This window comes from Aethalodelphis obliquidens, unplaced genomic scaffold, assembly GCF_003676395.1.
Source record: "Aethalodelphis obliquidens isolate GAN/ISIS:26980383/991018 unplaced genomic scaffold, ASM367639v1 scaffold9, whole genome shotgun sequence".
Lineage (NCBI taxonomy): Eukaryota > Metazoa > Chordata > Mammalia > Artiodactyla > Delphinidae > Aethalodelphis > Aethalodelphis obliquidens.
Window position 1 is genome coordinate 7,784,679 of NW_020837953.1, and position 15,758 is coordinate 7,800,436.

The following is a 15,758-nucleotide window of genomic DNA, read 5'->3' on the forward strand; positions in this document are numbered from 1 at the left end:
ATGCTAAGACCAAACAGTTTTGAATGGCTTACAAAGAGTCTTCTCCATCTGGTCCAGACTCTGTCTCCAGCTTATTACATTTCAAGTACACAAAACTTCTTTTAGTTTTTGCAGTGTACCGTGTTCTCTCCCACCTCCAGCCCTCTGTACAGCTCACGTGATATACCCAGGCCTGACACATTCTTTAACATCTTTTCTACTCCCAACACATATACTCCTTGGGCTAACTTCTCCTCATCATCAGAGCACTCATTGCATTGTATGATAAAGTCTTGTTAAATTGCCTGTCCTTCCATTAGACTGCAGGCTCCAAAAAGGTGGGACAGTATCTGTCTCCTTCATCATTATGTCAGCATAGTTCCTAGCACAAAGAAGGTACTCAGTAAATATTTGTCCCTTACAGCCCACAGGATAGGGACAGGCAGGAGGCTAAAGGTGGAAGAATGTAAACATTCTCAGGCAATGATCCAAATGAATCTTCAGGCTAGCAACTGACCAAGGAACCCGTATATTCCATACAACCTCAGGTTATGGAAAGGCCTGGGATAGGGTCAAGACTCAAAAGTTGGATGGTTTCCAGCTCCTCTTAAGTTATACCCCCTTGTTGTGGTTTCATTATGATTCTTGAATTGGAATCTCTGAACATCAGACACACCCTTTCTTGAAAGCATATTCACAATGGTACTCAAAGGACAAATAGAAATGATTTTTTAAAAATTGTCATCTGTTCTGTATTTGTAGGACAATTCCAGACTATTATGTTGATATTTAAGATCTGATTGTAAGTGGTATTTGTGGTGTGCCTAAATATGAACATATACATACACATATGTACACGTATACATGTCATAAAATATTAACCACTAGTACCCTCTACTGGTGGAAATACCTTATCTGCTCATATGAATGGTCTTATTGCCCTCTAGTGACCACAACCTATAAAGAGAAAATCTAGCAGCAGATGGGAGACTCTCCTTGGCTATAATGATAGGGTTTTATGTTCTTTAAGCATCTAATTTTCTCAGATTCTGGTTTATATTACAGGGGTGCAACTCTCAAGACTCTTGGGGGAACCTCTGGGGAATTTCACACAGCTCTTGCCAGCTGTTAGCGCCAGTCTGAAGCTGCTTTCTCTCCTGCTTCTCATGAACAAGAGGTCAAGGGGAGGCAGAGAAGGCAATGGCTGCACTGGTGAGGGCAAGAACAGCAGCTGTGAACGACTACCCTGGACTCCCTGGGGACTTGGGAGCAGCTTGAGGAACACATGTTGGCCCTCCCTCGCATATTATTCACAGTTGTGTACTGTACTAAAATGGTAATTCAACGTAGTTCCTGACTTACCTCTTAAAATATCTCCAATGCTGTAATAAATGATGTAGCAGCAAATGTTGCTATTATTTTGTTTTTACAAACCATGCTTTGGAAGTTATTTCTACTCAAGACGGAAAAGCCAAGATTTAAGTGAAATGTCGCCTCTTCTATGGAGCCTTTTCTGAATTCCCCAGATGTAAGACTACTCTGTGGTCTGTGCCAGCATATACCTTGTACAGATCAGAATGGTACCATGGACAGTATTTATATGCTTTTATTTTTAACCTATATTATTTTACTACTCCCATTTGTCAACCTGCTTGTTTCTCCACCAAACCCTAAGTTCCTTGAGGTCACAAATCATGTCTTCTTCATTTTTGCACACCCAAGCATCAAGCACACTCAAAACGTTATCCACAGATCACGCTAGTTACAAGTTCATGCAGTAAGTACAGAAACTGAAGCAAGCATTTAAAACTTTGACAAAGTACTTCTACTTTCTTCTACAAAGTACTTCTACTTCTACTTCTATAAAAATTGTTATAATTTTTTTAAAAAGTAGGGCTTACATTTTGTATATTTTAATTTCATTTTTCTGGTAATTTTTATTATATTTTAAAAGTATTAGTCTGTAACCAATGGAGAATTTTTTAAACAATGATCTCTTACCACAGATAGTTTGAGAAGCACTGATATGATAGATAATGTCTGAGGGAGGGAGGAAAGGAGAAAGGAGGAGATAAAATATAAGCACTTATAAAATTCGGAAGGAACATACCTATCCTTGTTGATTTTAACACTTCCTTGGAGGGTATTTTCTTCTTTAATTCTCGTAAGGCTTCAACTAGATTCTCTTTGGTTTGATCAGGAAGCTCCAACATAGTTTTCCATCTTTTTATGTCTTCTATAACCACAACTCTCTGAGAAAAAGAAAAGTCATTTGGAAAATGGAACATTTTCATTAGAAAGACATCTGCCTTCACCTGAGTTAATGGGGCTCCTATTGACATATGAATTATTGATTATGACCTGAACCAAAGCACAATATATGTGATGGCCCCAAATGATGGGTAATTGCTTAAAAGCAGCTCCTGCTTACTGCAAATCAGGAAGAGGGTTACATCTATTAGGAAAAGTGCAAGTTTTAATCTTACCATGTCAGACACCACTGGGCACTTAGCACTGAGAGGCAGTAAGGAGGGGAAGAAAAGAAAAACGATGCTGAGGTGAATCAACCTTATAGCTCACTTAAGTATCTTAATTCATAGGCAAGGACAGAGAGCAGAGAAGTCATAAAGACATATTTATTTCAACAATAAAAAGCACACTTCAACAGCTCCCTACCTCCTAGATGGTAAAACTCAAACCCTCTCATTTGAAGAATTTTTTAAAACTTTAAACACATAAAAAGGTAGAGAATAACTCACTATTTATAATGAAAAAAGGTTAACATTTTGTCATTACACATAAAATAATAAAACACTGTAAAGTTCAAGTCTCCTTACACCCTTCGCCCTTCATTCCCTTCCTTCCGTTTCTAGAAGAAACCACTATCTTAAAGTTGACACGAATCTTACCATTAAGTGTACAATATTAACAATTAAGGAATCTGGGTGAAAGGGATGAGGAAGGTCTTTGTACTGTGTTGCAACTTTTCTGTAGTTTTGAAATTATTTCAACTAAGAATTTTTTTTTAAGTAAACAGGGAGACAAAAAAATAAAGTCGCTTTTATAATTGCACACAAAAAAATTTTTTCTTGCTTTTATCAATATTACCCTGGGGAGGTGGGCCCGGGTAGGGACTGGGAAGGGGCACAGGGGCCTCTGATAAATGTCCTGTTTCTCGATCTGGATACTGGTGACACAGGTGTGTTCTCTCTGTGAAAATCTGTTAAGACGTACATATTTGTCTACTTTTCTACATGCATGTGATATTTCAATAAAAAGCAACCCAAAAAGTCTCAACTCCCTCCCTGGCTGGGGTCTAGCCTAGCTGCCCGTGGTGGGAGAAGGGGATGTCTGGGGACTTCTCTATTTCCCCACCTCTGCTTCTCCTCCTCCCCCATCTGCTTGTTTGCTGTGGTCTTTGGCCCTTCCAGGTTCGAAACTGGGAAAAAAAGCAGTAGTAAGGGAAAGCAGAAGCCTTATTTTTGGTTGTGATGCTACGCTCATCAGGTTTCAGTGCTCTCTAGACTTGGCAGATATTCAGGAGATGTTTTTGTGGTTCCGTGGAGAGCTCCCATGGTTGAGATCTCACCTGCAGTTCCCACAACACTAGCAAGGCCTCTTCCAGCCAGCGGCTTACAGGTCCACCCTAAGTCTCCAGTTTCTGGCAACTGCTTCACCCACTCTCTGTAGGGGTCCCACTGCCCTTCCAAGGATCCTTGTGAACTGTGCTCCTTTAATTCAACTCCAGGCCAGTTAGCATTTTCTCCACTATGCCCACATCTTTGCCCTGAAAAACTCTGTGCATAACAGCTTTCCCACAGCAACCACTTCTCCTTCTTGTGGCATCAGTTGCCACCCTGTTTTTAGACTTTCCCAGGCACAGGTCTGGTCTCTGTGTCCACCAACTCCAGGAACTGAGGTCACGTTCTCCAAGTGAAAATACCATAGCCCTCCCACTTTATCCAAAGGAATTCTATCTCCTCTCTTTCTTTACCTTCAACCTTCTTTTTTTTTTACCTTCAACTTTCTTTATTGCCTACGGTAGGTGATAGGTTCAGGATTCCAAAACTGGTCTTCATTATCTGCCTTCACAAGTTCTGTATAGATGGTCTAGAATAACATTTGGGAACACCATTTTATAGCTATTCCTTTGTTCTCAGCCTTTAGGAGCCCTAGCCAAAATTGAGACAGAGCCCTTTTTTATGATCTGTTACAATATAAAATAGTATTAGTGTTAAATGGTATGACAAATAAATCGATGAAGCCAGGTAAGGGATATTTTCAGTAGGAAGAAGGTGTAAATATAATATTCTGCAGCTTGCTTTTTTCACTCAGTATAATTTCTTGATTTATCCATACTGATACGTATAAACCCAGTTGATCTATTTTAATAGTATTGACTATTATTCCATTATTTTTATATACAATGTCTTAGAATTTTAAAATCTAGTCCCTTAATGGATATTTAGGGACTTTTTCCCCCCTCACATTTTCCCTATTATAAACATTGCTTCAATGAACTCCTGCCTATTATACACTCATATGTCTTCCATCCTTTACTTTCAACTTTTTTCTGGGTCATTATGCTTTAATAGCCTATGGCTGCTTTACTTTGCTCCTCCTCCCCTATCCAATCTGAGAGTTTCTTTTAATAGGCATGTTTAATCCATTTGCATTTATTATGATTACTGATACACTGGACATACTTTCTCTTTGCTTTTTTCTTCTTTTCTTATCTTTTATTTAACAGCCTGAGTTTTCTTTAATCTTGTTTTTTCTTTTATGGCTTGGAAGTTATACATTCTATTTCTATCATTTTAGTGTTTGCCCTTACAAGTTTTAAGATACTCAATGAAATCTATACCAGTATCCTCCTCACAAGTCTCTACCTTCTGAAACGCTTATTAGAAATATACATGGTCTCTGCCTGTCCTTCAAGTCTCTTAACTTGTCATATTTCTATTTCTGTGGGATGCATTCTAAGTGATTTACTCAGATCTAGCTTTCAATTCAGCATTTCTCTCCACAGCTATGACTTACCTACTTTTAACCTGTTCAATGTGTTTCTTTGTCAACAAATATGCTTTTTCATTGGACAAATTGTTTTTTTCTCTAAATCTGCCTGTTTTCTTTTCATACTATCCTATTCTTATCATTTCTATTACTTTCATTATCCTGTGAACATTTTAAACATATTTAAGGTCTCTTTCAGACTGTTATCTCCGCTTCTTGGAGTAGAAATTCTATTATTTACATCTGCCTGCTCATCCTCCCTCCTGGTAATTTATTTTATTGTAGAGTTTTGTAATTTTTGACCATGAATTCACCTTTAATGGAGACTGTTTTCCACAGGAGACCTGTGTACTCTAGGTTGTGAAGTGTCTTAACAGGGAAATCTCACCTTTGCCTTTGCCAAGGCCTTTGGATTTCCCTGGTTCTGGGCCAGTTTTCATGTTAATTTTTCAGCTTTGCAGATAGCACGAAGTTAAAAATATATATACACACATAGTAATAAGTGTGAGGTTCTAATTTATTATGGTCAACTCTTCTTGAACTCAAACCCTGAGATGATACAATCTTCATGCTGATTCCTTGGACTGGTGGATGGAATTTTTCTAGTTCATTTTTCAAAAGCATAGTAGCCCTGTGTTGACTCCCAGCTTCATGTGGCCTGAAGCCTTATCTGCTGTCCCCATACTGGCCCTAAAACCCCAGCCCCTAAACTCTGTACCTGGTTTGCATGGAACTATATACAAGCATACCCTGTTTTATTGCACTTCACTTTATTGTACTTTGCAGATACTGCATTTTTTTTTTTTTAACAAATTGAAGGTTTGTGGCAACCCTGCAATGAGCAAGTCTACAGATGCTGTTTTTCCAACAGCATTTGCTCACTTTGTGTCTCTGTGTCACATTTTGGTAATTCCTGCAACATTTCAAACTTTTTCCATTATTATTATATTTGTTATGATCTGTGATCAGTGACCTTTGATGTTACTATTGTAATTGTTTTGGGGTGCCACAAACCATGCCCATACAAGACAGCAAACTTAACTGATAAATATTCTGACTGTTACACCAACCAGCCATTTCCCCATCTCTCTCCCTCTCCTTGGGCTTCCTTGTTCCCTGAGACACAACAATATTGAAATTAAGTCAATTAATAGCCCTACAATGGCCTCTAAATGTTTAAGTGAAAGGAAGAGAAACATGTCTCTCACTTTAAATCAAAAGCTAGAAATGATTAAGCTTAGTGAGGAAGGCATGTTGAAAGCCGAGACAGGCCAAAAGCTAGGCATCTTGCATCAAATAGTTAGCCAAGTCATAAATACAAAGGAAAAGTTCCTGAAGGAAATTAAAAGTGCTACTCCAGTGAACACACAAATGATAAGAAAGTAAAACAGCCTTATTGCTTACATGAGAATGTTTTAGTGGTCTGCACAGATCAAACTAACTACATTCCCGGGGAGGGGGGGTGATGGTGTGATGAATTGGGAGATTGGGATTGACATATATACACTAATATGTATAAAATGGATAACTAATAAGAACCTGCTGTATAAAAGATAAATAAAATAAAATTCAAAAAAATAAAGAAGTATAATTGATAAGTTAAGAAAGGAGAGAAATCAGAATCATAAAAAAACAAAAAAACTAACTACAACATTCCCTTAAGCCAAAGCCTAATCTAGAGCAAGGCCCTAACTCTCTTCAATTCTATGAAGGCTGAGAGAGGTGAGGAAACTGCAGAAGAAAAGTTTAAAGCTAGCAGAGGTTGGTTCATAAGGTTTAGGGGAAGAAGCCGTCTCTATAACATACAAGTACAAGGAAGCAGCAAGTGCCTAAGTAAAAGCTGTAGCAAGTAATCCAGAAGATCCATCTAAGATAATCAATGAAGGTGGCTACACTAAACAACAGATCTTCAATGTAGACAAAACAGCCTCATATTGGAAGAAGATGACATCTCGGACTTGCATAGCTAGAGAGAAATCAATGCCTGGCTTCAAAGCTTCAAAGGACTGGCTGACGATCTTGTTAGGAGCTAATGCAGCTGGTGACTTGAAGTACAAGCCAATGCTCATTTGCCATTTTGAAAATCCTAGGGCCCTTAATAATTATGTGAAATCTACTCTGCCTGGGCTCTATAAATGTAACAACAAAGCCTAGATGACAGCAAATTTGTTTACAACATGATTTACTGAATATTTTAAGCCCCCTGTCGAGACCTATTACTTCGAAAAAAGATTCCTTTCGAAATATCACTGCTCATTGACAATACACCTGGTCACTCAAGAGCTCTGATGGAGATGTACAACGAGATTAATGTTGTTTTCATGCCTGTTAACACAACATCCATTCTGCTGCAAGGAGTAATTTTGACTCTCAAGTCCTAGAAACACATTTCTAGGATACACGTATCTAGAAATAGATTAGAAATACATTTCGTAAGGCTATAGCTGCCATAGATAGTTGAGTCCTCTGATGGAAAAGTAAATTGAAAATCTTCTGGAAAGAATTCACCGTTCTAGATGCAATTAAGAACATTCATGATTCACTAGAAGTCAAAATATCAACATTAACTGAAGTTTGTAAGAAGCTAATTCCAAACCTCATGGATGACTTTGAGGGGTTCTAGACTTCAGTGGAGGAATTAACAGTAGATGTGGTGGAACGTGCAAGAGAACTAGAATTAGCAGTGGAGCCTAAGGATATGACTGAATTGCTGCAATCTCATGATTAAACTTTAATAGATAACGAGTTACTTCTTATGGATGAGCAGAGAAAAGAGGTTTCTTGAGATGGAATCTACTGCTGGTGAAGATGCTGTGAAGATTGTTGAAATGACAATGAAGGATTACATAAACTTAGTTGATAAAGCAGCAGCAGGGTTTGGTAGGATTGACTTCAATTTTGAAAGAAGTTCTACTGTGAGTAAAATGCTATCAAACAGCACTGCATGCTACAGAGAAATCATTCATGAAAGGAGGGTCAATTGATGGCAAACTTCATTGTCGTATTTTAAGAAAATGTCACAGCCACCCCTACCTTCAGCAACCACCACCCTCATCAGTCAGCAGCCATCAACATCGAGGCAAGGCCTCCACCAGCAAAAAGATTCCAACTCGCTGAAGGCTCAGATGATAGTTAGCATTACTTAGCAATAATTATTTAGCAATTTTTAAATTAAGGTATGTACATTTTTTTAGACATAATGCTATTGTACACTTAACAGATTACAGTATAGCAGAAACGTAGCTTTTATATACATTGGGAACCAAAAAAAAATCGCATAATTGCAGTGGTCTAGAACGGAACCCACAATATCTCCAAGGTATGCCTGTTATCTCCAGCTCTGGGTTTGGATTTCCTCTTTCTTCCTGGCACCTGAGTGTTTCTCTTTCTTCTTTTCAAGCTCAGTTCTGTATTGGAGACTTTTTTTTTCGTTTTTGGCTGCACCATGCGGCATGCAGGATCTTAGTTCCCCGACCAAGGATGGAACCCACGCCCTCTGTAGTGGAAGAGCAGACTCTTAACTGCTGGACTGCCAGGGAAGTCCCTGTACAGGAGACTTTTTATTGAGCATTTCTACATGGCTGGAATGAGGTTGGGGTTTTCATATCCGATCATTCCAGCATATGGAACTACAGAAGCCTAAGCTCTTTAGTATGGCATAAAAGGTCTTAACAAACATGACTTGGCTCCTGAAATCCTTTTCAGCCTCACTGTTGGCTCAACATACATCAAATTATTTGAAGCTGCCTAAACAACCACAGTATTTCACATCCTCTGCCTGGGATGCTCTTTCTCTGCCTGAACCACATGATAACACCTACTTATTTTGAAAGACTCTTCAAGAATCACCTCCTGTATGAAGCCTTGCTTGCCTCTCTCCAACCGCATCTGACCAAACTCCCTTTTGAGTTTGTAATCTGCACAGGCTTCAATTGCCCCATCTGTACTTTCTGCAAATAGTTATCTACAAGGCTGTCTTCTCCATTAGACTATGAACAACTTGAGGGCCAGAACAATTTCTTACTTGTCTCTCTATCCCCAGTGTGCAGTAGATGTAATTGAACAAAGTTATATCTACCCTCAAGGACTAAGTACAGTACAGTCTTCAGATCTGAAATATTAGGGCAAAAATAGAAAAATATAGCAGCCCGTTCCAGAGAATTCCATATACATACAAAGAATGTTTCCCTATTTTTGTCCACATATGGGCCCCAAAATGGATACTGCAAGTTCTTATCTGAATTATTTAGAGGAAAAAGGGAAGTGGAAATAAAATATGAATGGGGAAGCTATAATGAGTAGTGGAATGGTTACTGCCAGAAAGAAAAGGTGCTCTCCAAAATACCATCTGGTCTTAACAGTTGTGGATAGCTGGAATATCAGGTTTGGTAAAACCAATTAAGGAAGATGCTTCGCTCATAAGCAATAAAATGGGCACCATTCCACTGGTGGGGGCAGGGGACAACATATTGGCTAGTCAATCCTACAAAGGGAGTATAAAGATTTATAAAGCATTCTTAAGTGCAGAACCTAAAATAATTAGCATCTTTTCAGAATCTTTGCATTTAAAAAAATCTCCTAGTGCAACCAACAGAAGAAATCACTTTCCCTTAGGAAGAAAGAAGAGATTAACCAAATTAACCTTTACTATTCAAATGTACACCACATGAGCTTATTGAGTGTCACTTTTATTGAATGTGATAAGGCTATGGCAAAATTACTTGTAATATGCTGATAACAGAAGTACAATGGTCCTAATATTCCAAGATTTTTATACCTCCTCTGCTGGCATTCAGAAACCTCCACTTTTCTTTAGTTCACAGACTGTGGAACCAGATTTTCTAGTTCAAATCCCAGTTCTGCCACTGAAAGCTTCATAACTTTGGACAAGCTACTTAATCTCTCTGTGCCTTAGATTCTTCCTCTGTAAAATATAAATGATAAAACCATCCATTTCACAGAGCTATTATTAGAAGTTAAAGAGTTAATATATGTAAAGCACTTAGCACAATGCCTGGCCCACAGAAATGGGCTCAATAAATGTAAGCAGGAATCATTAGTACTATCATCATCATCATCATTCTCAGCTCTAGTTTTACTACACAGCCTCTTTTTTTCCATACAAGAAAAGAGGGAACTATTTATTAGCTTTTATTGTGTGCCAGGCACAATGCTTAGCCCTTTCAATATGCATTTATTTATTTAGCCCTCATAACAACCCTGCAGGTTAAATATTATTTCTGATGTTACTGATGAGGAAATTGAGGCTTGAATATTCAGCAGATTCTTGTCATTAAAACATGATAGTGGTGTGTGAGAATAGTCACTTGGCAGAACGTGGACCTAGTTAACTCTCTAGAATTCATATTTAACTCAACTTGTTTTTAATTTGCCATTGTATACACAGGAAAGTAAGCATGTGTGCATGCATAAACGAAAGAGAACAGCAAGTACCACTTACTGAATGGTTATATGTCGCTACTTCCCTCTACCTAGCCAAATCTTTCCATCTCTTTAAGGTGCTCTGACCACTAAAACAGATGCTGAGCTCTTTCCTCTCTTAACTCTTTTTTTGGTCTGCGTTGGGTGTTTGTTGCTGCATGTGGGCTTTCTCTAGTTGCAGCAAGTGGGGGCTACTCTTTATCGCGGTACGCAGGCTTCTCATTGCAGTGGCTTCTCTTGTTGCGGAGCACTGGCTCTAGGCACGCAGGCTTCAGCAGTTGCAGCACACAGGCTCGGGAGTTGTGGCTCGCGGGCCCTAGAGCGTGCAGGCTTCAGTAGTTGTGGTGCACGGGCTTAGTTGCTCCGCGGCATGTGGGATCTTCCCGGACCAGGGCTCGAACCCATGTCCCCTGTATTGGCAGGTGGGTTCTTTTTATTTTAAGGCTCATACTTTTATCTTAAATTTTTCTTATGTTCCCTAAAGTACCTAGCACAGTACTGAGCATAAAGTTGTTTCACAGTAACATTGGTGGAGTAGCTTACTATCCAGACCCAGCAAGGGCATCCCCAAATAATGATTATTGTTTATTCAAAAAATTTTTACATACAATGTAGCAGGCACTGTGTTAGGTCTTCAAGCAGAATCAGAACATAAGAGACTGCAGTCCCAGTCCTAACAGTTCATAATAGATTGGGGAAACTACAGGTAATCAGATAATTACAATACAGTAAGGTAAGTGCTACAACAGATATTTGAACCAAGTGCCAAGAGAGTATCGAAGAGGGAAAGATTAATTCCCCACAAAGGACCCAGGAAGCATTTCATCATTCACTTATTTAACAAATATTTATTGACCACTTAGTATGTGCCAAGCACTGTGACAGGTCCAAGGATGGAGAGGTAAATGAAATGCCCAAGGTCCCTGTACTCATGAAACAATCTAAGATTCACTTGAGCGGGATGACAAATGGGTAGGAATTCACTCTGTAAAAGATGCAGGAAAGGGGACCAACATCAAGTCAAAGCCCTGGAGACATGAAAGAGAATAGCTTAGATAGAGAAGAGCAGGAAATGGGGTGTGGCTGGAATGCATTCCCGTGAACGGGGAGCTATAAGAGATGAGGTGAGATGGCACCTCAGACAGAACAATAGAAAGGGTCTCACATGCCATGCCAAGGCTTTTAGAGTTTAATTCATTTGGTCATTCAGCATGCCGCAGGGTGCAGCCAAAAACCAAAAACCAAAAACTAACCATTTCGTCATTCAGAAAAATGCACCATGGTCTTCTATATGCCAAGCCCCATGTCAGCTACTGGGGCCACAAAACCAATAAGACATAGTCTTTCAAGAAGCTGAGAGTGTAGCGGGACACAGGCATGTAAAGAAACACTTATTATATAGCACAAGTAAGTGCGATGGTAGAGGCATGTTAAGATATAGGGATGGCTTAGAGAAGGGAGAGATTAGATTGGCTCTGTATCTGGGGGACAGAGGGTGGTTAGGAAAGACCTTATAGCAGAGGAAACTCTTGACTAGGTCATGCGAACAAAGGATTTCATAAAGTAGCTGATAACAGCAAACACTTACATAGTATTTAGTATGTGCCAGGCTCTGTTCCAAGCACTTTACATACATCGACTCACTCGAACTTCATAACTACCTTATAAAATAGATATTATTATTAATCCCATTTTATAGATGAGGAAAGACACAGAGAGGTTAACTTGTCCAAGGTCACACAGGTAGTTTAAGTGGCAGAGCCAGGATTTTAACACAGGTAGTTTGGCTCGAGTCTGTGTTCTTAATTACTATACTATATTGCCTCCAAGACAAGAGAAAAAAGCCGTTCAAGGCAGACAGGACAGCATAAGCAAAGGTACAGAGGTATGACAGAACACAACATCTTTGGGAAATTGTGAGTGGTTGACACTGCATGGAATGTAAATAAGAAGAGCAGCAGGGCAAGCAGGTACCAGGTCACAAGAGGGCCTTGGGTACCGTAAAGAAATGTCTTTATCAAAAGGTAATTTGAAACCACTAAGGGAAGTGGTTTCCTCAGGCAGGGAGGTGACCTGAGTAGATTTTCTTTTTTTTTTTAAAGAGTTATTTCTCTGGCGTAAGTGTGGAGGCTGGAATGACAGGGGATGCCAAGGGCACAGAGACAAGTTAACAGACCATGGCACTGGTCTAAATTCAACAAGATTTTTTTTTAAAATAAATTTACTTATTTATTTATTTTTGGCTGAGTTGGGTCTTTGTTGCTGCACAAGGGCTTCCTCTAGTTGGGGCAAGCGGGGGCTACTCTTGATTGCGGTGCGTGGGCTGCTCATTGCTGTGGCTTCTCTTGTTGCAGAGCACAGGCTCTAAGTGTGCGGGCTTCAGTAGTTGTGGCCCGCAGGCTCTAGAGCGCAGGCTCAGTAGTTGTGGCGCACAGGCTTAGTTGCTCCGCGACATGCAGGACCTTCCCGGACCAGGGCTCAGACCCATGTCCCCTGCATTGGCAGGCGCATTCTTAACCACTGCGCCACCAGGGAAGCCCTCAACAAGATTTTGAATTTAAAGTGGGAGATGTTAAGGGCAAAAAGGATTTTTAGGAGACAGAATTGAAAACTAGATATAAGAGAGAAGAATTAAGGATCGTTTCTAAGTTTCTAGTTCCAGTTTCTTGGTATATGGATATAAAATAAATACAGGAGAATAAAAAACAGGTTTGGAAGAAAAACTATTGCATTTAAAGAGAATGTTATTCCATATGCCTATTGTTTATTCTAATTCCATAATATTCACTTGGCTCATTCTCATCATCACACACAGTGATTCTCAACTGGGGCCCACGTGGGGACACAAAGGGCAGAAGGGTCAGGTGAAGGTATATTAGAATCTGGGTATTTGTATGTGAGTGTACATGTAGTTCAATTACTACAATCCTCTTTTTCTTCCAGACAGTCTGATATCACAATCCTGCCCACCACCATCCCTCACTGAGAATCACTACTGTGTACAGTTATCCATGGATACCCTGACAAACAGTTGAAAACCTTGAATGTGTTCCAGGAAGTCACAAAACTGCAAAACTAGGAGAGATTTTAAAGACCATCTAGAGCTCAGTAGGTCTCAACCAAGGGGTACTTGTAAATATGTAGGGCATTTTTGGTCATCACAATGGGACATTGCTACTGACATTTACTGTCTGAGTGCCAGGGATGTTAAATTTTGTGCAACTCACAGGACAGTTCCAAATGATGAACAATTATCTTGCCTCAAAGGACAACAGTGTTCCTTTGAAGAAACACTGCTATAGGTCAAACACTACATTTTCTAGATGAGGACAAAGTGAGATCCCAGAGAAGGAAATGACTTACTAAAGATCACACAGCTGCACAGTAGGGCCTAGAACCCAGGGCTTTTGTTTATACTCCCCTTTACTGCTTTCTAATCTGGGTCTGGTAAGCCTGTGGCACATCTAGAAGAGAAATCCAACTGAGTATATCAGTCAAGTACTCAGGAGGCCACCTTGTTATCACAGTCCTTTGTACATTTTCTCTAGCCCCAGATCTCACTCTCACCTTCAGAGATATAGTCTAGAGGTGCAAGTTTGGCAGTCAGCAGCATGGGAAGCCTTAAGATCAATAAGATCACCCTGGCCAAACACATAAAATGTGACAAAGCTCTGGGGAGCACAAACATTAGTAGTCTAGTTGAGAAAATAGGAAGCAATAAAGGGAACCGAAAAGAAAAAGTCAGTAATGTAGGAGGGGAGGTTCAAGAAGACAAAGGGAACTAATTACAAACGGTTTTTTGTTTGTTTTTAGTGAAGTAATAATTACCACTAATTGGGTATTTATATCCATTGATTCAGTGTTGGTTGTCTATCCTGTATCTATTCCTTGCTTCTTCCTTGCTAACAGAAATCAGACAGTTTGAGGTTGCAAAGAGTCTATTTTAACAGTCTCTCTTCCAATCTCAGCTGTCGCTGTAAAGGCCACGTGATACGGTTCTGGTCAATAGGATATGAGGGTATGGTATCATCACCCAATCTTACTGAGTTTGTACAGGGAACACAAAATCATATTTGGTACTTTAACATTCCATTTAATAGACAAGAAAATTTTGCAAAAGAATAACTTAGGGGGCTTATCCTACCAGCTAGCAAAACATACCACAAAGCCAAAGTAATTAGAAGAGTGTAACATAGAGCAGGAATTGATAAACAGGGTATGACGGAAACAAACCTGGAGTGGTCAGGAACACTCTGGGGAGGACGCACAGAAATAGGTAATTCATAGGTCTTCCATAGTAGAATTCCTCCAGACCTCCTGCTATCACAGTCCTTTGCACATTTTCTCCACTCCCAGATCCCCTCTCACCTTCAGAGATTCAATCGTGGCCTGCTTGTAAATCTTTCCTCCAGGAGCTTTCTTCTGAGGACTATTCTGGATTCTGGGTGTTCGAAGGACGAATTTATCCATTGCTAGGGGACTCCAACTACCTTCACGTGTTTGCACCGTGTTCTGCTCAAGAAAGAGGGCAGGTTCTAAAACGTCATCAAAGCTTCTGTGATGTGTGTTCCCTAAAGTCACACAATTGGGTTCTACACACTCTGGAAGCATTCCTGAATTATTAGGACTCTTGGGTGAAATTCACAGGAAGATTTCCTCCTGAGAAAGAAACATCTTCCTAAAAACTGAAAACTGTATACAATGATGGGTCTACTTCCTGAATTAGGAGGTGTCTAGCTTTCAGAAGTGCACACTGTAGAGGGGCTTCCAATACTGGGCCAGGCGTTGAACCTGGTGACTTCTAAAGCCTCTTCCAACTTAGGTTGGGTTGTGGCAGGGTTAGAGTTCCCCCGGGTTCAATGAAGCTGTCTTAATTACCGCACCATAGCCACAACCCCAAGGGTTCCCCTAGTAACCAATAACCAACAACCTCCTCCAGATCTCAGCATGGTCCTCTCAGCAACCAGTCATCTCCAGGAACTACTCCGTGGTCAAAGGACCCTAACCACGACTGTCCTGCTCTGATCCCAGAGCAAAGGGAACCACCACCTTCCTCTGCCCTCAGCACTCAGGAGCCCAGGAAGGGGAATCCTAACGATGTCATGTGAGATGAGACCCACCAGGAAAAGCAGCCCTGTCAGCAGCTGGGCCTCTCCAGAACGCACCCTCTGAGGGCCCAAGCCTAGACCTCGGGGGTCAGAACTAAACGACGCTTCCTTCCACTGCTGCAGTTTCTCGCTAGAGGCTCAGCCAGCCGGAAGAACACCGACGCCAGTCAGGAGGGTGGAGGAGGTGGGTGTGAACCAAACCACATTCCCCAGAAT

General features: G+C 40.3%; 1 protein-coding gene across 4 annotated transcripts in view; it reads right to left on the reverse strand.

Annotated features, from left to right (window-relative positions):
* TCEANC2 (transcription elongation factor A N-terminal and central domain containing 2) overlaps nt 1-15,758 on the reverse strand; it is a 38,063-nt gene that overhangs the window by 22,034 nt on the left and 271 nt on the right. Inside the window, exons 1-3 of one of the 4 annotated variants that reach the window (XM_027108454.1) lie at nt 15,555-15,748; nt 14,803-14,946; nt 2,090-2,231 (exon numbers count right to left, since the gene is read on the reverse strand). In XM_027108454.1, the coding sequence (XP_026964255.1) occupies nt 2,090-2,231; nt 14,803-14,904 (244 nt within the window). In that variant the 5' untranslated portion in view covers nt 14,905-14,946; nt 15,555-15,748. The other 3 variants (XM_027108456.1, XM_027108457.1, XM_027108455.1) reach the window with 3 other exon arrangements.